Genomic DNA, 22,072 nt, shown 5'->3' on the forward strand with positions numbered 1-22,072 from the left:
TAATCTCTGAAACAAAAGCTAAATAACCAACAAAGACTGCACGTTCTTCTCTGGATTTCCTGGGGCTGTAGAATTAGTAGCACTCCTTCCAGCATAAAATTAGTGTCGCTTTGTAGAATGTTGAGGATACAGTTCTGTTTCCCACTGCTGCACATAAATAACAATTCACAAAGAGATGAGTGACACTCAAAAAATGTATCTATAAGTGAGTGTACTATATGTACCTGAGGACAGGACAAAGAACAGGTGCGAACATTTCCTAGAACATGAAACATTTGGGGGCTGTAAGGATAACAGAGTGGTTGACTTCCTAAGTATAAGGATCCTCCTCATCTGAAACCTTGTTGCCTAAGCCAGTTGAATGCAGTTAATGGGCAGTAAACAAACGTGTGCTTGATCTCCCTTTTGATGTATTGTTTTACATCTTCTACAGAGCTTCTAAGAAAAGGTTTTAATTTGAGCAGGCTAGGAAAGAGAGAAAAATATAGAGCTGAGGTGTATCAACGTTCCTTTCAGAAAGCTGTTAAGAGGTGAGATATTCAGTGCTTACCCAGAGGTGAGATATTTAAGCTGTACATCAATAGGGACACAATACTCGCCTCAGCAGACTGTACTGACCTGATAGGCAGAAGGCAACACCAGTCTATAGGAAGTCAGTGTGTGTATGGCTACGTATGTTCGAGACATGCTAACACCTAGCAACCTTCCTGTTATTTTGAAGGGGGCAAGTTTGCTCCTATGAACAAAAGCCATCTGAAAGGCAGAAAAAACGACTGCAGCAAAGCAGGGAGTTTTCATTTGTATCTTCAGTCCAACTTGCTGAGATTATCTTGGCTCTTAGAAACAGCCTCTATAGGGAATGGACACGAATCTGCTCGTGTCACTGTATTCAGGCAATCACCAGACAACATCCCTCTTGTATGAAAATAATATACCTTTAATTTATTTACAGGACAGACCGACCGGATGAAGTGGCTGTACTTCAGATGCACTGCAGGAGCTTTTCTTTTTTCCAGTGACCCCATGTCGCTATTTGTATGTCTCTCTTTTCTTCACAAAGCATACAGTCAGACCATGAAAGGCTGGGAACAGTGAGACAAAGGAATGTACACAGCCATCAGATGTAAGTTAAGAGAAAAAACAGCAAGGATCTTTCTATACCCACTTTTGAAAATGCCATTTTAAAAGCTGAAAATCGCTTTTTCACTCATCAGTATGTAAGATAAACAGCCTGATTTTTGATGTGTCAGGACAGAATGACAACATCTACAGTAAAACCCAGTACGTCCTAAATTTGCATGCTAGCTAGTAATGCCCGCCAGTGTTAAAACAGTTTAACGTCATCAACTTCTTTGGGAGCTTTGACATCACTTAGTGGTAAAACATGTATGACATCAAGATCAGAAAAAAAATAAGCATAAAGGAAAGCCACACTTTGCATTTCTTGCCATCTGGTTGGGCGTTCGCAACAGGCTGTTGGTATTTTCTGTGGTTTTACATCTCCCATATAAGTGCACGTAGAAGACTTCACAGAGGCGCTCGGTAGCACACAATTACAAGAGAAGGTCTGTTTCTGGCACATTCAACTTGCTAAATTTATGCACTGAAATGAAAGATAATGCAGACGTTGCGGTATCGGTTCTTTATCTTTGGTAAAAACGTTTTCTTTTTATTTTAGACACATTCGCTCTGATATCCATTTTGCGCGTGGTCTGCTATTATTTAAACCAGCGGGAAACATTTAGATGGACACAAACAGTCTCAGTGTATCGTTTAATACATTCATGACTTTCTTCATACATTCTCTGAGGATGTTGCTAGCACGTGGGGAAGATGAGCAAATGCAAATCTGTTACGGCTTACTCCTGGCTTTAAACACTATCCTTTCGCTAGTACTCGCCATTAGGAAAAAAAACAAACATTCTTTTGCTTTTTAAAGGGAGAGATCAATATGACTCTAAGAACAATAAATTCTAAAAATCCGAAGTAAAAATATCGAGTATTTTGTATTTTCTTACAAATGCTAAAATAGAAAATTAGACTGGAACAGATTTCAAATTCGATACACTATGAGCCATTTAGGAACAATTAAAAAGGACCACAGGGAACATCAACGATTGCTCCGAGGCGTTCCAGCGATGGTCAGTACGCAATCGCTGACTCTACTGACTCAAAAATACATATCTGACACTCTCTGACATCATTTACATCGCCATTAAAAAAAGAAGAAAGCTGTTTTAAAGCTGTGCTCTCCGGTGACAAATCATATAGTAGAGTCACAGTGGGTTCTGGGTGGCCTATGTTACATATGAACATATTATTGATGCAAACTTGACCATATGAATCTAAGTTATACATACACAATTATGTCTCCAAATAGCTACTAATTACACTAAATCAATTTGGCTAAGTGAGCGAGCTCAACATCCCTCTACATCTGAAAAATCCAGACAGTGCCATGCTGATGAGGCAGAGTGAGTTACATTACCACAGCTCGTTCGTGGGGACCCCGTAGCACTCCATTCCATCCCAAAACTGATCTTTGCGGGTACCTTTTATTGATGCAATTTGATGTTAATACTGGAAACCTTTGGAATCATCATTTTGACACAGTAAGATCTAAAAGTTTTTGAAGTCCGTGTTGCTTATCTAGTTATTGTTGTGTTACAGAGAGGCAAGCAGGCAGGTGCAGGCAATGGCAATACATTCCACAGGTGCGGGCTTGGGTCTATGCTGCTGGCTCTGCTCTCACAAGCCACTCTCAGTCATGCCAACCGTGACACTGGGCAAAAAAGAAAACTCACAGGGGCATGATTAAGCTCCGGGTACCAATAGAAAGGAACATTCACTCATGTCTCAACTCTCCAATAGTTCATATTTGTAGAATTTTTAGAAACAAAACACGAGTAACAGTCAAAAATGGAAACCACACCACTCTGACCCATTCTTGGATGTGGTATTACTATTTCCAGCATCCCAGTATCAATGAGAACAAAACTCATTAAAGCTGTGATTACTGTAGAAGCAAAGTCAGACGTTCCAGTGATTTCAAAGAAAATGGTACTTTCAAGAAGCATTAGTTTTATAGATTTCCATGAAGTTTAAATTTCAAATTCCAAATGAACAAACATAATTGTGTATAAGGGTGAAATGAAATACTGCCCCTGACGAGCACCACATTAAAAAAAAAAAATCTTTATTATTAAAAAGTGTTAAAAAAGGAAGAAATGCAGAAATGGGGAATGGCAAAGTAGAGTTTCAATACACGTACTTGCACCAGTGAAAGCCATGCTCTTAATGAGTCATCAAGAGCTCTGTCACCAATGACTTAGGATCTTTACCCATGTACAAACCTAGTAAGCCACTTCCCACTGCTGCAGTGCCCACATAGATGCAACACACACGTTAAAATGCAACAAACTTAGTGCCTAGTTCTCCCGGATGCTGAGCAGCCCCAGCCCGACAGGCCCTTCAGTCTGAAACAAAGCATAATCCTGACAATAATTTAGTGGTCAAAGTCTTAGGAATTCAAAGAGCCTGTCACTTCTTTGCTTTCTTTGCTTTTTTCAGTATGTCACACTTTTTTCTGTTAGGACGCCGGCATCTTTCATCAATGCTCGGTATACATTCATAATGCCATACTTCTTCCATTTTCTCCACGGGGTAAACCGCTTCCACGTAATGGCGGATCAGCCTCAGTCTGATGGGATCCAGCTGTTTTTTGTTACAAGCACCTGAATGGTTGTATTGCAGTCTGAGATTTTCGGGAGTAAAGAGTTCTGGGAAGAGTCTTACGAGAAGCCTGGCAGCGAAGTTTCCAACAGAAAGGCTCTGCTGTACGATCTCTCTTACCTCCTTATCAGTCAGCAAATACGGAGAAGGCACGGGGAAGTCTGGGTTAGGAATAACGAGTTCATCGAGTGGTATCTTGCAAAAATCCTTGCTGCTCCTTTCGGGTGGCAATGGCGGCCCTTCAAACTCCTCGCGAAACCTTTCGGGGTTTATTGCATAGCTGAGGAACTCCCTCCTCTCAGGCCCTGGCATGTGGACCTTCCGCTGCTGCTGGTACGAGCGCCGTTGCTCCGTGTCCCTTCGCCGACACCTCTCATCGAGCTTCCCAACAAACTCCAACATCCACACTCTGTCATTCTTTGCCCTTGGGTACAGTATCTGCACGTAATGCCGAATTAATTTAATCCTAGTGGGATCAAGCTGCTTCTTGCCCAAAGACCCACTACAGTTGTATTGCTTCCGTAAGTTTTCATGTGTAAACAGCTCAGGAAACAAGAGAACAAGCAGCCGAGAGGCAAAGTTGCCTATGGAAAGACTGCTTTCGTATATGTTTTTGATCTGTTCTTTGTTCAATAGGTAATCGGGAACAGGGACATCAAAATCAGGAGGGGGAAAGTCAAGTTTGTCGAAGTCAATGGGCACAAGCCATATTTTTTTTGAGCGTCTACCTGGTTTTTCATATTCAAAGCTGTCTTCCACTTTTATGATCGATACGTCATCCGGTAAACTAGAAGAGTCGTAACAGTCATCTCTCAACTGATCACATTCACTTCCATCCATATACACATTTTCAAGTTCTTCATTTATTCGCTGAACGCATTGCTGCAACCAAGCTTCCTCTTCCTGCACATCTGGGAAGTAAATTTCAGTGTACCTACGGATTATCTGAAGCCGATGAGGATCCAGCAGTTGCTTCCCAGAGTCCCCATAGCAGCTGTACCTTTCAGCTAATTTTCTGTGGTCAAAGAGTTCTGGAAACAGTCTATGTAACAAAAAAACACAAAACTCCCCCGGAGAAGAAGCTTCATCTAAAAATTCATTGAGATCCTGAGCGTCTAGAATGTAGTCTGAGGCAATGGCATTACTCCTGTCCAAGGACAAAGCTTCTTCTTGTTCTTTATCCTCAAGAAAATGAGAGGAATCCACCTGTTCAGTCTCATAAAAACTGGAGGATTGCACATTCTGCGGGTTATTTTCCAACTCCCTTTGAGCCCAAAATCTATTGAAAAAATCGTTGAGTTGAGGCAAACACTCCACCTGCCACACAGCTGTACTCTTCACAGAAGGATAACAGACTTCCACATAGCTACGGATAAGCTGCAGATGGAGAGACTCCAGCTTCCTCTTGTTAGGAAAGCCACATGCGCTGCAGTTCCTGTTGAACTCATCGTCGCTGAAGAGCTCTGGGAAGAGCTGTACCAGTAACCGGCAGGCAAGGTCTCCACCTGACGTGCTTTGATCCATGAGTTGTTTGAGCTCAGCAGAAGTCAGCGTGTACTCAGGGGGAGGCTTGAAATCTGCCACACACTCCACTGGACTGACTTGCTTTTTAATTCTGCTCACTTCCAGAGACAGCAGGTCAACCTTATTGTGAAGCTGGGTCATATTGGAACTGAGAGTGTTAAGCGTGAAGAACATTTTCTGTATCAAAGAATATATATTTGGGTCAGACTCTACAGCAACAGCTGCCGCAGCGAGGGCTGCAGCAGAGTCCCTTTTGCGCTGGTCATTCAAAGTCCGAAGATGCGAGGGACTGCTGGGGCTGATTTTTTCATACAAGTCGTAAGAGGCAAACTGCTCTGCTCCCGGTGCATTCTTCTTCTCTGTAATCTTGTGTGAGATGCCATAAAGGGGTTTCTTGTAAGACGAAGTGGTTATGTCGCTGAAGGGTTCTTCCTCACAGAGCCATGTTATATTAGGATTCTTGTTCTTGCTTGGCTGCTCTGCATTTACCTGAGTGGGTGAGCCAGTATCTCTGTTCTTCATGTTTGAATTGGAGCCCTTTGAATGAATAAATATTGTATTAGTAAGATTGCTTAAAAAATAGCAGTTATAGATGTGTGCCCCGTAAGCAGGCATTGTTACGTAAGAGTGTGAGGCCAAACTGTCTCTAGAAGATTCAATTGTATTACATACATCAAATTAATAAATCCATTAATAAAATAAATCAACAAAAATACAGTGAAGTATTATTTATGGTTTGTTATTTTTTGCTTTTTTCTTTCTTTCTTTCTTTTTTTTTTTTATATTATTATTATTATTTTGTCTTGGTTCATGGCTTTCTCCACAGGCTAGAAATTAAATTATAATCCTTAGCACTCTTCTCCCACCGAGTTCCAAATACTCTCCCGAATTAAGTATCATTATGCTTATGTGTGAGGATCTCGAGCTGCAGAGAACTTGGGTGGCAACAAGTCAGCAGGGGAGCCAAGAATAGAACCTAGATTTTCTGACTCTTCGTCCTGTGACCTTGCCACTGCTCCCACCACCTGCATTTAGCATTGCTAGTGCTCTCCTTACGCTAGCTTTTGAAAATACCATGAAGGCTATGTCCCGAACTGCCGCTATTCTCTTTTTGCTGATGTCAGAGGTTGATACATTTGTTTCAGCTTATTTTTTTTAATATTTACAGTGGTGCACAAATCTTTAAAAAGTTCTAAGAACGAGTAAAATATTAAACATTCTTTAACATACATAATAAACACTGCTCAAGTGAAAATTACCTTGACACAGCCATTTTTAAAGGCCATTTTATTTCTGAAAGGCAGAGAAGTTTAGTTTCCAGATTTCTAAATAACTTATACAAAAAACAGGAACCAACTCTCAAGAAATTCCTGCTCCTTATCATCTCTCTCTCTTCCTCCTTGCTTGAAATCTGAAGCAAATGTTTTCATCTACTCATAGCAACTACACGGGGCTTGAGGATTGTTCTGGTTTGGAACTGACTATTGCTTTCCTTTTTTTTCCAAACACACGGATACTGCAAACAATTCTTCTAAAGTTAAGGAGATACAACAGAATCAAAATTCAACACGCAGAATCCAAACGTGAGAAAACGCTCACAGATTTTAGAAGTCTGTTCTGAAACATTTTGGCATGGCTTGTTCCACTATAGAACAAAAAAATATACAGAATTTGCATACAAGGATTGTAACAGATGGAACGCAGGTTTCAGGTCTGAGCTGAGAACCATAAGCAATCTGAAATGCAGGCAAAGACCCCAGCGCGTTCTACAACAAGGGGCTAGAATTAAGGTTCCTTTCTGAAAAGCAGAACAGTAACAGTCATTAAATTAATCCGGTCCCTAGGTGTCCTCCTACTTGGCATCTGCTTACTCCAGTGACAAACTGAATCTAATTACTTTTCAATTTCTGAAGCAGTCACTGCATGCTTAAACAGAACAAGCTGTTTTCTACTTCAAGTTTAGGAACCAGCAGACCCAATGAAATTGGAGCTGTTTCTGCTCTCATTCACATCACGCAGCCCTACACGTGAAAACCTGTGAATACATTCAAGGCTGTACGAATGGATGGATGATAAATGAAAGCATAATGTAAAAGCAATATAATTCACAGAATCTGTAGCAGTGGTGGTGCTTAGGACAGCTGACTTTCAGGTTCCGTTTAGAAGACAGTCTCTCCAGTCCCAATAATCTTAGGGCCCATTTGCTATGGTGCAGCAGGAAGCCAGAGCTGCAGACCACCACCAGCATGAGGTACGAAACACCCCACCTACATCAGCATCTCTGTGACTTATAACAGCACCAGAGGCTGATCTGCAGACAGACTGCTACCCAAACTGCTCCCAACTCTCAGCCACCTCCCCCAAACTGCTCCCAACTCTCCCGCCTGTGGTTGGCACAGATGCCCTGTACTTGTCAGTGGAGGAACAGAGGCACTTCCAGCATATAGTTTAGCTTCCCAAGCAGACATCACCTGAAGGCAGGCCATGGCAATCCTCCCAGGGATGCATGGGTAGCTCTGCTCCACAGTGAGACCCAAGTCTGAACTAAGAAAAAAAAATCTACTTCTTACCATTTCAGATCAAAGGAGAAAACAAAGTTGCAATTCTGAAGAATCACAGAATCATAGAATGGCCTGCATTGAAAAGGACCACAAAGATCGTCTAGTTTCAACCCCCCTGCCGTGGGCAGGGTCGTGAGTGACTGGACCAGGCTGCCCAGAGCCACATCCAGCCTGGATGTGAATGTACATTTTGATTTATTTTAATGTAAAGTGAAACCTGCTACCTAAGTAGCTAGCCTTTTAGCTAACATCCCTGTTCACAGAGACTATTCCAAATATTCCCTCACATACAGAGTATGATTCATTCAGCTCCTTCTTTACTAAATAGCTTGCCAAGGTCACCAACAGTCTGCTAGTTCTTCTCGGAGCTCCTGCTGTTTTTCCCTATTTAATTATACAAGAAAACTTGGCAACAGGAGGGTACCTCCTATCAGCGCACACCTCATGCGCAGCACCAGGACAAAGCATGATTTAGATGCATATCCAGCAGCACAGGCTCACTACCTTCAGTATCTTATTGCACCCTCAGGCCTGGATGCAGAGTGCTGGAGGAAAGGCAGTGCTCGTGCAGGAGCAGGGCTCAGCCTTGCCACCAACAGCTCAGTGCTGCTGGATGGACCTGGGCATCTGCCTTGCAGAGAAATGCACTCAGAATTTGACTAACAGATGACAGCAAGTTTGGGCCCACACCTCAGCACACTCCATGTCAGAAGCTTTAAGTATCTAATATATATTTTTAAATTAATTTTCTGTAACGTTTAAAGAAATTCATCTTTACTGGCTATTGGCATATTTCAGAAGATGCTACTCTGATTTGGGATGAACAATTTGAACATACTGTCAATAATACAAGAGAAGAACGTTTTTGTAAGATTAAATACACATAATCCAGTGCTGCTTTTTATACTGCATTTGCGTAGCAAATTGTCGGACTCTATCTGAAGACGTCCAAAATGCAGCACTTTGGTAAACAATGACCAACACAACTGACTGTGAAAGAATCTCTCATATTATCTCTCGGTGTCCTAACCCAAATTGCTTAGTTATTGCTCTCCTCAGTGGTAAAGTCCAGCTAATTTATGAACTTTAGCATGCTTTACATACAAAGTCTCAATGCCCATAAGAATAAAGAACAAAACATTCTGGCATACGAATAATGAAGAAGAAATATGTTTAAGCATGAAACACAGAAAACAATTCTAGCAAATAGCTGAGCTTGGAAATGTCTTGCAAGGAAATTCTTTAAATTTACCTCCCCCTACATGAGATTTCTCTACGATTATTTATAAGGAATGTAGGAAAATGTTGATTTCTGGTTTAAATCAGAAGCGAAATGTCTTCCGATAGGAAGTCACTGAGTAATAAAAACACCAGCCCAAGAGTACAATTATGTAATAGAAGAAGTACAGCTCTAATTATATCATAGATAGACGTCTATGCGAAATGTAACACAAGCGCAATACTCTCAAAAGTATTTTGTTCTCCCTTTAAGCAGAAATAGTTAATGAAGCCATCAACTAAAACAAAATATTTGTACTAGAAAAGCAGCGCACTTTAAAAACGTTGTTAGGATTGAGGACTGCTTCTGGTTGGTTATTTAACTAAACATGCTGATTCACTGGGGTCAGCTGAGAGCGAGTTTTCCTCATTGTAACTGGGTCACTTTCTGACATAATAAATTCAAGGTTAATTCATTTCAAATAAATTTTAAAACTGTACTAAAAGCAACCAGCAAAACACAAAGAAAGCCCAGCTGAGAGAGCAGTAAGAAGCTCTTTTGAGACTGTGAATGTAAGTAAAATAATTGTAAAAAGTAGAAGAGAAAGGAAACAAAGAAAAAGAAAGCTGTGTTATAAGATCAAAACCTACCTACCACGGGCACTCAGGAGAAAAAACAGAGCCCTGGGAAGTCAGAGAGATGACAGGCAAGAAAAACAAACAGGGAAGAGCTGCAGCTAGAAAGGAGAAACGAAATGCACAAATACAACTCGGGATAACCGTCTAAGTGGCAGAAGAGCAGAAAAGGATATGTGCATTAGAGTAGGTCATAAACTAAATATAACCCCAGGATTGAAGTTATTCAAAAGAGGTTGAATTTGAATCTAGGTTATTTTAAAGAAGTGCTGAGTGTGAAAAATGGGAGGTCATTATAGTGCTCTGGAGGGCATTAGGAGAGATGTGACAACCCAACAGTGAACGCGGCTCTTCTGGGAAACTCAAAGAGAACAACAAAAGTAGAAGGTGACTCTCGGAGGGGAGCTGAGGAAATAGAATTTCAGTTCTAGGAAAGGAAGGGCCAGGGGTGGACGGCACTACAACAATTTTACCCAACAACACAAGGCTTTTTTTTTCTTTTTCTTTCTTTTGTTTTTTTAAAGGAACAGAAGGTCACCGCTCTCCCCACCGCAAAGAACAAGGGCAAAGAGAAACCTGCACAGTTTCAGCAAAGACTAATGGAAACATCTCTGGTTATTAGGGAGGTGAAACACTAGAAGGGGATAACTGAAGAGATCTGGAACCTCCTTCACTGGCTGGACAAATGTAAGGATTGCCATAGCTGGGAAGCTGCAGAAGTTGCAATACATGCCATTCCAGGTGTGCTGAAGGGTTCTGCATCCCTGCGCTTTTTAGTTTTTGAGTAACATACAAATTTATACGTGTCACACTGACAACAAAATCTGTGTCATGGAAGGAAGAGAATTACAGCCCTGGTGCTACTGCCACGGAGGATCCAGCTGAAGGATTGTGTGAGGTGAGAGAGGCTGTAATCACAGTCATACCGAGTTATGCCAAATCCCTGCCTGCTCCTATGTTCTATGAAAAACAACAAAAGTATACTTCAAATGAATGAATTAACCTGTAAGTGTACGTCATCGATACAATTGCTCCCAAGTTAAAGAAATACCCAGACAAATTTCGTGTGCAAACTGGGTCAAGTGAAGCCATATTTGACTCCAACTCACTACTAATGCAAATCTCATTAAATGACTTGCATTTTTGCTTCTAACAGCACTGAATTTAGCCTATAAAATATGAACAGAAAAATCACACAGTCATGTATAGAGAAGTCACCTCTTGTGTAAAGCGTCTTTTCTTCACACTGGGTAAGACATCTTGCTGGCTCCCTGAACCATCACAACCAAGTGAGGTCTGTTTCCGTTTGTTGGAATCCTGTAGGCAAGTAACTGCGCCATCCACTGAGTGTTTCTCAGAAGATCTGGATGTTACCGAGCAGTCTAGAGCTTCATCTTCATTTTCTGTTTCTACTTTCACAATATTTTTTTTAGGAATTTTTACTGGAAAAAGAGAAGGTTTAAAAAGATAAAGCACTCTCTCCAGAAAACCATGACAGCCTTAATACAATCTTTTGTGTTTTGCTTCTTTTTAGGAAAATGTGTTTTGAAGAACATCATAAATATATTTTTTTTAGGACTTGCACAATAAGTGTACGCTGAGGCCACCCCAAAGTCGAGGTTTCATTATGCTAGGAACCATACAGTCATCCAGTACATGACAGTTTCTTCCCCGAAGAAGAGTCTAAAGCATAAACAAAGTTACAGCAGGAAGATTTTTCTGGAGGGGAAGGAAGGACGCAGAGCAGAAAATATAACGGATAACAAAGACAACAGTGTATTTTAGATTGCTTTTCAGAAGCTGTTAATGTAGTTTGTTCTGATCCAAGCGCATTCTTTACCAGATTTCAAAGTTTCCATTCAACAAGTACTTTTGCCTGATTAGAAATTAGACAAGGTATGATTTTTTTTTACCTTCATCGTCATCAGTGATTTCAGCTGAATTCATCTTCTATCCCACTAAGGAACAAAACAAAAACACAGATATCAGCATCTTCTGGAAACAAGACACGCCTACATGTATGTTTGTAATTGTTTTTTACTCTACAGCCATTGGGCATCACCAGCCCATGGATAATTTCCAGCCTCTACTTCTGCAGTCACTAGCCATTTTCAATACATTTTCATGACATTCTATAGACCTGTTAACACACAATCTATACTGTAAACAACATACAATAGTAGGAATGTACTGAAAACAATGCAACTTTTTTCCGGTATGAAGAAAAGAGGAAGTCACTTTATTTGTATTTATAAAGTACCTTGTCAGTACAGAAATGAAAGTTAACTGTGTTAAGTTCTCTCAGCCTTGTACTAAGCTACCACATCTTTACACGGTCAAATGCTTTTATGTTGTTGTTGTGGGTGAGCCCGAGTCACAGAATGAAAACTCATCATAGAACAGAACACACGTATGTTGGAGTAAGTTTTCACTTAAAAATCCATATCTCTTGTTATAGATTGCATAAATTGGAACAGAGAATCTGCAGACCTGCAATGACTACTCTTCTTCCTACTGTAAAGCAATATCCTCTAATAACGCAAGAATGTTGCTGGGTTTCTTTGTAAGGATAAATAAATAATCCCTAATATCCCAGCACAAGTTCAGCGTTATTTCCCATATTATAGAATGGTTTGGGTAGGGAGGGACCTTAAGGATCATATGGAAGACTCAGCTGTATTACTGTCTCCTTAGGAACTAATTTGGCAAATCACTTGGGATAAGCATCAGTCTGTGGATGTGTTCCTGAAAGATACTCTAAATCTTTTGGAGATCTACAAAGCAAACAACCTAATCAGATCTCACTGCCCTTAGGAGGCACGCAGCTGCAACCTGACACCCTTGACTTGTAAACCAGTGACTGAAGAGCAGTCACACATCTCTCATGCTCACCTACTGTAGCCTTACGTTTAATTGGGCCCAGATTATTATTACTTTACATTTTCCACGGTCAGATTCCTTTTTAACATGGTTGTCTTTCAACCATTCCTGCATATCCCTTAACTGAGGGAGCAAGTGAACAATGCAAACAGCCCATCAAAAGCATATAGGGGGAATTATAAAGAAACCTAAAGACTGGAGTGGGGAGGGACAAGAGAGTCTGCTTTAGAACGAAAAACAATCTGTACCTTACTTTCAAAGCAATGAACCTTTTTTGTTTGTTTGTTTTTTAAATAATCTCACAATATTGTTAAAAAAAAACCCTGTGCAAACACCTGAATATTGCACCGTTATACCACAATATACCAACACCGTATTTACCATAACTTCAGGACTTGTGTATATCAGCTGATCCACATACAAATCACACCAGCTTAACGGTACTAAAATCACTGTGCTTACACTTCAGCAAACTCTGCAGGGACACAACAGCACGAAATGCACGTGGCCCACACCACCTGCTAGACCACCTGGTGAGAACTAGTGAGGATTAATCCCCGGTCTTAATAACAGCATTTGTGAAGTTAGGCAGCCACTACTTATGAAAAATCTTTACTACATATTACTCTACTCCATCAGTAAGCTATGAGGGACTTGAAGAAGAGCACATCATACTAAGCATCTGCATTTGCCCCAGTGTCCCGGATACGCTGACATTCAGTTTCTAGACCCTTCTTCTGCCTCAGCTCCCTGTAATAGGCTTTGATACAAAACCAAAACGTGGACGTGCTCAAGAGCTGTGACACACAATCTTTTTGTCAGGGCCAGAGGTGAGAGCAAGCAAACACACCAACAGCAGTGTGGCACAGCGTTCTGTAATGGAAATCAAAGTGCTGGAGCTTCCCAGCCCAATCCTGCAAAGCTCTGTTAGAGCAAAGCACTAACACCTGGGTGTGCTGGTAAACACTGAGCCAGGACAAAAGGATACAAAAGGCAGCGCTGGGGGGAATGATGCAACTTACTGAGGAGAGGATATACAGAATGGTATTTTTCTTGTAAATGTGACTATAACTGCTATTCAATCAGGAGACTGTGTTAGGAGAACTCCTCTAGGAAAATATTAGCGAATTGGATGTAGAAGATAAACAAGAATCTGAATGATCACTGTTTAAAACTGGAAAAGAAGTAAAAGCCGAATCAAAGCGCACACCCTGGTTAACAGTTAACTTTCTAAACATCAAGCAGGCCAAGCGATCCCCAGTTCGGGTCAAATAATGTTGAGTCAGAACATTTTGTCTCATGTGTTTGAAACGTAGCACTGTAACTTAGTTTTAAATTACCTTTTGATCTGAAAATTGCCAGAATACAGTTAAAAGGAGATAGTAAAATGAACATCAGACTCAATGACTAGACTTATGTTTGAGCTCAGATGTCAAACAAAGCACGAGCTCCAAACTGTTCCTTCTTGGGAGCCCTAGTAATCTCTCTCCTTATCTGGTTTCCTCAGTTATGATATTTGCAACAACATGGGCATTACGAGAAAATTAACCACAGACAGCAGCTTCTATTGAGAGTGAGGAGTCAGCTGCCCCTGTAATTTCCTGCCACACAGCCCCACCTGCTTCCCGTCAGGCATGGCTGCTCACCTCATCCTCCACCGAGCTTCTTCAGCTTCATAAACTAACATAAAACAATGCACTTCTTTTTTTCATGGGTTGCTTTTCTTCCAATTCAGAGGGGCAATGGGTAAGGCAAGCAAACAGGCCTGGCCCCAAGCACGTGTTAGGTCTGGAATGGGAAGGAGGCACAGAAATCCCTCTCTGACACCAACACGCCACTGACACAGTTCAACCACTCCACAAAACACCATCACCTCACGCTGAATGTGGGTTGCAGCTGACCTGTGAGCAAGGGGTGTGAGGACAGCAAGTAATGCAGCACCGCTGCTATAGGCCAGGAGGCCCTATGGCTAGCATCGGTTTGTCTGGGCGGTTCACGCTCTGTGCAATGCTGTTTGCAGACAGTGTATGGGAATAACAATTATTTCTTAAGTAGGAAAGGCATCATTCTGGCCCAGACTTTGCACATAAAAAAATCGGAGAAGAAAAGAGGAACATGGGATGCAACAGTACAAAAAGACATCGTGAAAGAAAATCTTTCCTACCTAAACTGTCTTGATAGCTATTACATAGCTGGTACTGCAGATACTTGTACCAAGCACAACTAAGAACCTGCACAATTTCAGCCCTCACCTTGGAAGAGGCAAGCACTCCTTCCAGCTCAGTCCTCTAGACTTTTGAAACAGTTAAAAAAGATAAACCTTAGAGGAGTTTTCTTAAGGTGGTGACAGCTTTGTTTTTCTAAGAAATGTGAGTAAGAACACCTCAGTTTGCAGATAAAGACAAAACTATTCATTTCATCCTAATATATGATGAGCTTATTTGAAGAGAACTAATTCAATAAACAGCATCACGCTCCCTCCTGTTGCAAGTTCAAGCTACTTCAAACAAATAAACATGCGTTACACTCAAACTCTAGACATGAATCTAAGCATTTTATATGCGATCTTGAGACTTGCAGCAAGATCCAGAAATCCCACCCAGCTACCAGAATCACACACAATCACAGAATGGCCTGGGTTGGAAGGGACCTCAAGGATCATGGATCTCCAACCCTCCCTGCCACAAGCAGGGCCACCAAGCTTCACATATAATACTAGATCAGGATGCCCAGGGCCCCATCCAACCTGGCCTTGAACACCTCCAGGGATGGGGCATCCACAACATCCCTGGGCAGCCTGTTCCAGCACCTCACCACTCATAGTAAAGAACTTCCCTCTGACATCCAACCTAAATCTTCCCTCCTCCTTACGGCTCCTAGACATCAAGTTTCTGGTGGACCATATACACATAAAACCCTAAGAGTCCTGCTGAGATTGCTACATGTGGAATTACTCTGCTCAGATTCAACAGAAAGACTTTGGTACTTCAGCACTCTCCTGGAGGACAGCCATAAGCGAGCACAGGGCATTTCACCTAACAGTGGCACAATGCTTAAAGAGGTATTTGGGAGATTTTTTATTTTCCTACTATTGATTTCACACTGAAGAAGAGACTCAGGTCCCCAGATCCCAGACAACTGGCCTCATCACCAGGTGACGGACACTCAGGAGGGCAGGCAGGAGGGCAAGATCGGGCATGAGAAGGTAAGCAAAGAAGGAGTCCCAGGATTCCAACGTGCCTTGGCTGCCACAGTCAGGCAGATCTCCCTCCCACAGACCACGTCCTCCCTTCTCATAAGATTAGCCAAGGGAAAGGGACAATTCAATAAAGGGAAAGAACTTCATCTACTTCCACTCACATCACTTAGGCACATGACTCCATTTGGTAACATTCAACCGATAACACAGAATTACAAAATCATAGGAGTTGGGAGGGAGCACTGGAGATCATCTAGGCCAAACCTTGCTATGGCAGGTTCCCTACAGTAGGTTGCAGGGAAAAGTGCCCAGGCACGTTTTTAATATCTCCAAAGATGTCTTCGGGCAGCCTATTCCAGTGCTCCATCACTCCCAGAGTAAAGTTTTTGCTCATGTTCATATGGAACTTCCTGCGCTCCAGTTTGTGACCACTGCCCCTGGTCCTGTGACCCAACAGGAGCCTGACCCCCTCCACTTGAAACCCTTCCTTTAGATATTTATAAGCACTGACAAGATCCCCTCTCAGTCTTCTCCAAGCTGAACAGCCCCGTGTCTCTCAGCCTTTTCTCACAAGCAAGACACCCCAAGCCCCTCATCATCTTTGTAGCCCTTCAGTGGACTCTCTCCCTGTTCCCTATCGTTCTTGGGCTGCTGCACACAGTACTCCAGATGCAGCCTCACCAGACACCTCTAACCTATACAGATGCACGCAGCTATTTGTAGGACACTACACTTGCCCTTGTCAAACGTCATGAGGTTCCTCTCTGCCCATCTCCCCAGCCTGCCCAGGTCTCACTGAATGGCAGCACAGCCTTCTGGTGTGTCAGCCACCCCTCCCAGCTTTGTATCATCAGCAAACTTGCTGAGAGTGGACTCCATCCCTTCATCCAGGTCACTGATGAAGACATCAAACAAGACCTGACCCAGTACTGGCCTCTGGATTCAGCCAGTTCTTAATCCACCTCACTGTCCACTCATCTATCCCATGCTTCCTGAGCTCACCTACGAGGATGTTATGGGAGATGGTATCGAAGGCCTTCCTGAAGTCAAGATACACAGCGTTCACTGCTGTTCCCACATCTACCCAGCCAGTGATGACATCATAGAGAGCTACTGGTCAAGCATTATTTCCCCTTGGGGAGCCCATGCTGACTATTGCTAATAACCTTCATCTCTTGGAGATGATGCCCAGAATAAGCTGCTCCATCACCTTCCCAGGGATGGAGGACAGGCCAATACCAATTGCTAACAGAGAAGCTCAACGTGTAGCTCAAAGCTGCAAGTTCGAGATAATGGAATAATGTCTTTAAAAAAAGAAAAATGCTTTGGAATATTAATGCTTGCCTGTCCTTTTAGAGGAAAATACTGCCCTGGAGCTGCTGTTGCAAATAGACCTAAAAATGTCGTCCATGTGTCAAAGTTGGGCCTACTCGAAATATGCGGAAAAGCCTTAAGGATTAAGAGCACACAGGTAGAAAAGACCTTATGAATACAATGTATAACCCAACCTCCTCCTTGTTCATACCTAACAATTACTAATTTGCTAGCCTCGGAGTATTTTTTTTTTCTAACCGTCTTATGTTTACAACCCTTATAAAAACCACACTGCAAAGAGGAAAAGACCTTGTGAGTAATAGAAAATCAAGCCAATTCTCCACCCTTGCAATCACTCTTGAAGAAAGCCAGATTGATCACCTTTAAGTTCTGACTTAAAAAATTAAGGAAATGCTGCTGTTCAATCATGTGTAACTAAAAAGCTTCTTACTCATTAAACATCCATATACAGTCAAAGCCCTTACGTCTAGGAAAAAGCATAAAAATCATGAAAGATGGTACAAAAGTGCACAGATACTGAATGTAATTCTGATTTTATAATGCAGGAAAATTAGGATTACAAATTAAACTGATCATCTTAACTAATATAATAACTGCTGTTACCAGTTTTATATAAGTTTGCTGTTCACTAGTTCAATTGTTTGCAGAACACTGCACTGTTCAGTTCATTATTGCATGGCCAGTGTGTAGAAGCTGCTTCTGAAATGCACGTGATCCTACTAAATATTTTAATATCTCTGTGTAGGTTGGAGGTTTGTCTCCAAGTCTTCATTACCGATACGTTACCAATAAAATACCGTCATATTTTTTAGACACCGTGTGTTATATGTTTATTCCTTGCAGTGCCTCATGGTGGTACATTGCTTCGTGCATAAAAGTCACAGGCTTTAATGAGAACTACACGAGTTTTGTTTACATCCATAGAGGAGAACTGTTATTCACATTTTGGTCAAAAGGCAGGACACAGTGTTTGCTAGTCACCTTGAGAATGTGTTTAAAAGCATATCTGAAGAATTTGATCGACTTTGTAGCTTCCAGCATGCAGTGAAAGCACTTAGCTAACCTAGCTAAGGAGCTGATATTGTATGGAGGTAACATTGGCTACATTTTACAAGATGAGTACGCAGAACTGCTGTTATTTAACAGAGAAGAAGTAGCTGGCCTCACTGCAACAGCACTTGATCAAGTCCACGCTACATGATGACAGTGTGGTTTACCCAAAGACAATCGAGGGCAGTTCATTAGTTAAGAGACTTCTCAGACAATAAGGGGTCTGAGGTCCTGTTCCACGTCTCTGGGTCTGTACTTCATGTAAAGCACATGTTGGATAAAGCACTGCAAGAACTCACAACTCATAAATAAATGAATAAACAATAATAAGAAGGACAGAATGCAGAGAATCCAAAGGAGTGCCACAAAGGTTTTCAAGGGGCTGGAGAAGCTGCTGCAGGAGGAAGGACTGAAGGAGTTTTAAGCCCTTTCAAGCTGGGGAACAGAAGGCTCAGGGGGCATCACATTACTTAACAGGTAGCCACAAAGAAGATAGAGGGTCTCCCTTGACAAGGAGCCACATGGAGACGATGAGTGGCAATGGACATGAGCTGTGCCAGGAGGGGCTTCACCTCGATATAAGAAAGGTTTTACAGTGAGAACAACTGATCTCTGGAACAAGCTCCCAAGGGCCGTGGTAGAGTCCCCATCACTGGGGCTTTTCAAGATGGGCAGACAGTGCTGGATCATCTCACCTTGGCTCCCTTCTCCAAGGAAGGCTGGGCCTGATCAACTTCTGACTTCCCTTCCAGTTGGGGCTGCTTTGTCGGCCTAAAACACAGCGATCCACCGATCCTCCCTCAGAGGAGTCCACCAGCTAGGAAGCAGCTGGTTGGATGCAGATCCACCCAGCGCAGGGTGGTTCTAACTACCTGATGACACCGAACACTCTGTCCTTTGTGATGTTTCAGAAGGATGAAGTCAGACTAACTCTCTGAAAGGACAAGGGCTTCAGAAGCCATACCTGTGGCTCAGGTGGTCCAGGAGCTGCCTCCCCCTCGGGCACGCTGCTCACCAAGCAGCTGCAGGGCAGCTCTTCTGCTGGAGCAACCCTATAGAACTCTGGCTTCGGCCACGTCATTCAGGTCTTTCGCTTCCTGCCTGCAGCCCTGGGTTCAGGTCAGCGATTTGACTTTAAACAACAAGGCAGAAATTTCTCAACACCTTCTCAAACAACAACAGCGACGCAACTATTTTACTCTGGACTTTTTTGGCACTTTCATTAATGCTTTAATTTCCTCTTTAAGTGTTCTCCTGTTATGGAAAACCTCATCACCACACTCATTTGCATGACGTGGAGAATAAGCAAATAGCTGCAGCTGGCTGCCGGTACGCCGCTACCTCAAACATCTGCATTAATCATGTCAGAAGTTACACCTAAAACCACCAGCAGACAGAAAGCAGAAAGGAAGAAAAAGGACTCTGAGTTTCTTGCTCTTGAGCTGCGCTTTGCACGCGTTCGGTCGGGTTCAATTATAAATCATTACATATTTTTTTCTGAAGGGTATTTTGGGAAAGCAGGGGAAATCGCTTGAGCAGCAGGTCGAGGAAACAAGCGTGATGCCCAACGCCAACTGACAATGTTTATTATTTCACAGTATCACCGGGCTGCAGGGGTGGGAAGGGCCCTCTGGGGATCACACAGCCCAACCCCCCGCTGGAGCAGCATCCCTACAGGATTCCCTATGAAACGGGACTTTTACATCTGTTACCCAAACAACGAGCAAAATGCAAACAGGGAACATGTTTAAAAGCACATGTTCTCTATTCCATCTATTTTGTGACAGCAGGGTGCTGCCGGTGACCCCAAAATGGAGGGTTGGAAAACAATCTATTATTGATGCCCCGGTGTTCAAAACCGGTATTCCAACAACACGAACGCGTTGCAAGTACAACTGCACGCACAACAAGTTTAAAAGCCACGAAAAGGTCCATTATAAGAGAAGCTTTACCATGATGGGCAACACAACCCCCGCGCTGAGGGCGGTTTGGAACCCTCTTTCACCACCCGGCGCGGGAGGACGGGATGCTCAAGGCTCCGCCGGAGCCAACCCGGCAGCAGGGCACCGCGCCGGCAGGCCCCGCACGGCACGTCCCATCCGACCCCCACCGAGGGCAAGGGGACGGACCCCGCAACCCCCCCCCGCCGGGCTCCGCTCCGTTCCCCACGCACCCCCCCCGCTCGGCTCCCATCGGGTGCCGCCGCGGTGCCGGCGGGGAGGCGGCGGCCGCCACGTGGGAGCGGCGCGGCCCCGCCCCGAGGCGGAGGCTGCGGCGAGGCCGCCCCGCAAACCCCGCACGCGGCGGCCGCGGCCGCTTCCGCGGTCAGACCCGCGAGCCCGGGCTGCGGCGGCGGTTGGCGCTTCCGGTCCGAACCCTGCCCGGGCGGATCTATGTGGCCGGTGCGCGCGGGGGGGGGGGGGGGGGAGGGGGAGAGAAGAGGTGAGGGTGGAGGCGAACGCGGAGCGGCCGCCCCGCTCTCCTTCCTCCAGCCCGGCGCGGATGGAGGCGGCCCGGGCCGGGGCGCCGTGCGCCGTCGCGAGCGGCGAACAAAGAGCCCCCGCCCGCCGCGCTCCGTGTGCCGAGCGGGGCCCGGCCGCGGTGGGGCGAGGGGCCGCCTCCTCTCCCCCCGCCCGCCCCCCCACCCCGGGCCTCCCGCCGTCCCCTCCTCGCTCCCCCTTCCCGCCCGGGCTGCGGCGGCGGCACTTACCGAGGCGCGGCGTGGGGGCGCGGGGGCCCCGGGACGGCGGGGGCGGCTGGAGCGGCCGCCGCTGGTGCCCGCCTCTCCCCCCCGCTCTTTGTGTGCGAGGGTCCGCGCGCTGCGCTCTCGCGTGACGTGACGGGACCGTGTGTCATTTCCGCACAAGGACACCGAGCCCCGAGCCGCCGCGGCCAGCGCCACCCGCCGCCCCGGGGCAGGGGCAGAGGCGGGGGGTGGGAGCGGAGGGGGGGAGGGGGGGCGGGGAGGAGCGGGCCTCTCTTCCCCCGGTCCGCCCCCGCCCGCCCCCGCCCGCCCCGCCGGGGGCACGCGCCGCTCCCACCGGAGACCCCGCGCGCGGCCCCGCCACGCGCGCGCCCGCCGCCCGCCCGCGAGACCCGGCCGCACGTGGGCCGGCGCCGAGCACGTGGCCGCGGGACGCCGCGCACCGCCGTTATCGTCCCCCCTCCCTCCCCCGCCTCCCCCTCGGGCCCTCGGCCGTCGAATCGTGGCCGCCCCACGCGGGGCCCCGCGGCGGGCAGGGGGCTCCGGGGTGGGGGACGGGAGCGCCGGCAGAGGCCGGGGCCGGTTGTACGGAGCCGCGGGACGGGAAGCGCTCCGTGCCGTAACGAGTATCCGCGTGGCTGTTATCTGCTTTGACAGTAACGCGTGGAACGTCAGTTCGGCGAATCCTGCGCCTCACGGCTTGCGGGAAACCCCCCGACGCCGAACCCGTACGGGAACGGGAGGAGGACGGCCCCGTGGGGCGGGCCGTGGCCGGCTGCGGCGCGCTATGCGGCCACCCGAAGCGGCGTCGCTCCGTCGCGGCGGGCATCACGCGGCGGCCGCTCCCCGCGGGCACATCCCGTGCGCACGGCGGGCGCTCGCAATGCGCCTCGTTGTTTGGCTTCTCCCGCAGCCGAAGGAGCGCAGTGTCGGTCGTGTCGTGTCGCTGCCTTCAACGCGCGTCACACGGCTGGGAAATGACTTTCCAGGAACAAAACCCTCCGATTAAACCCGCTGCCCCATCAGCCCTCCCGTAGGTACTCCCGGGTTCCCTAGTGATACAGAGCCGGCCTTTAAGAAGGCTGCGATCTGAGGTGCTGTAGTTAGAAACAGCTCCCTATGCTATCTGTCTTCTGTTTGTACTGCACCTCTGAGTTTAGACTTTAGGGTTTGGGGCTTCCTCACAGTGCCACAGCGACCACGTAATGCTCACAGACAATGCTTTGCTGACTT

At 45.3% G+C, this 22,072-nt stretch overlaps 1 protein-coding gene across 1 annotated transcript; it reads right to left on the reverse strand.

Annotated features, from left to right (window-relative positions):
• Positions 1-810: 810 nt before the first annotated feature.
• BEND3 (BEN domain containing 3) lies at positions 811-21,086 on the reverse strand. Its single transcript, XM_072333614.1, has 4 exons — positions 20,846-21,086; positions 11,585-11,629; positions 10,890-11,113; positions 811-5,793 (listed from the first exon to the last, which is right to left on the reverse strand). The coding sequence occupies exons 2-4, from the start codon at positions 11,616-11,618 to the stop codon at positions 3,541-3,543; spliced, it is 2,511 nt and encodes an 836-aa protein (XP_072189715.1). The 5' UTR covers positions 11,619-11,629; positions 20,846-21,086; the 3' UTR covers positions 811-3,540.
• Positions 21,087-22,072: the final 986 nt, after the last annotated feature.

The sequence above is a fragment of the Excalfactoria chinensis genome, chromosome 3, assembly GCF_039878825.1.
Source record: "Excalfactoria chinensis isolate bCotChi1 chromosome 3, bCotChi1.hap2, whole genome shotgun sequence".
Taxonomy (NCBI): Eukaryota; Metazoa; Chordata; class Aves; order Galliformes; family Phasianidae; genus Excalfactoria; species Excalfactoria chinensis.

Bases quoted from the DNA above. Each gene is read 5' to 3' on its own strand.
- BEND3 (XM_072333614.1), bottom strand. From the start codon at position 11,618: ATGAATTCAGCTGAAATCACTGATGACGATGAAG. The intron at 11,114-11,584 runs GTAAAAAAAAAT...CTCTTTTTCCAG, and splicing joins AATCACTGATGACGATGAAG to TAAAAATTCCTAAAAAAAAT. The intron at 5,794-10,889 runs GTGACTTCTCTA...ATTCATTCAAAG, and splicing joins AAAGACGCTTTACACAAGAG to GGCTCCAATTCAAACATGAA.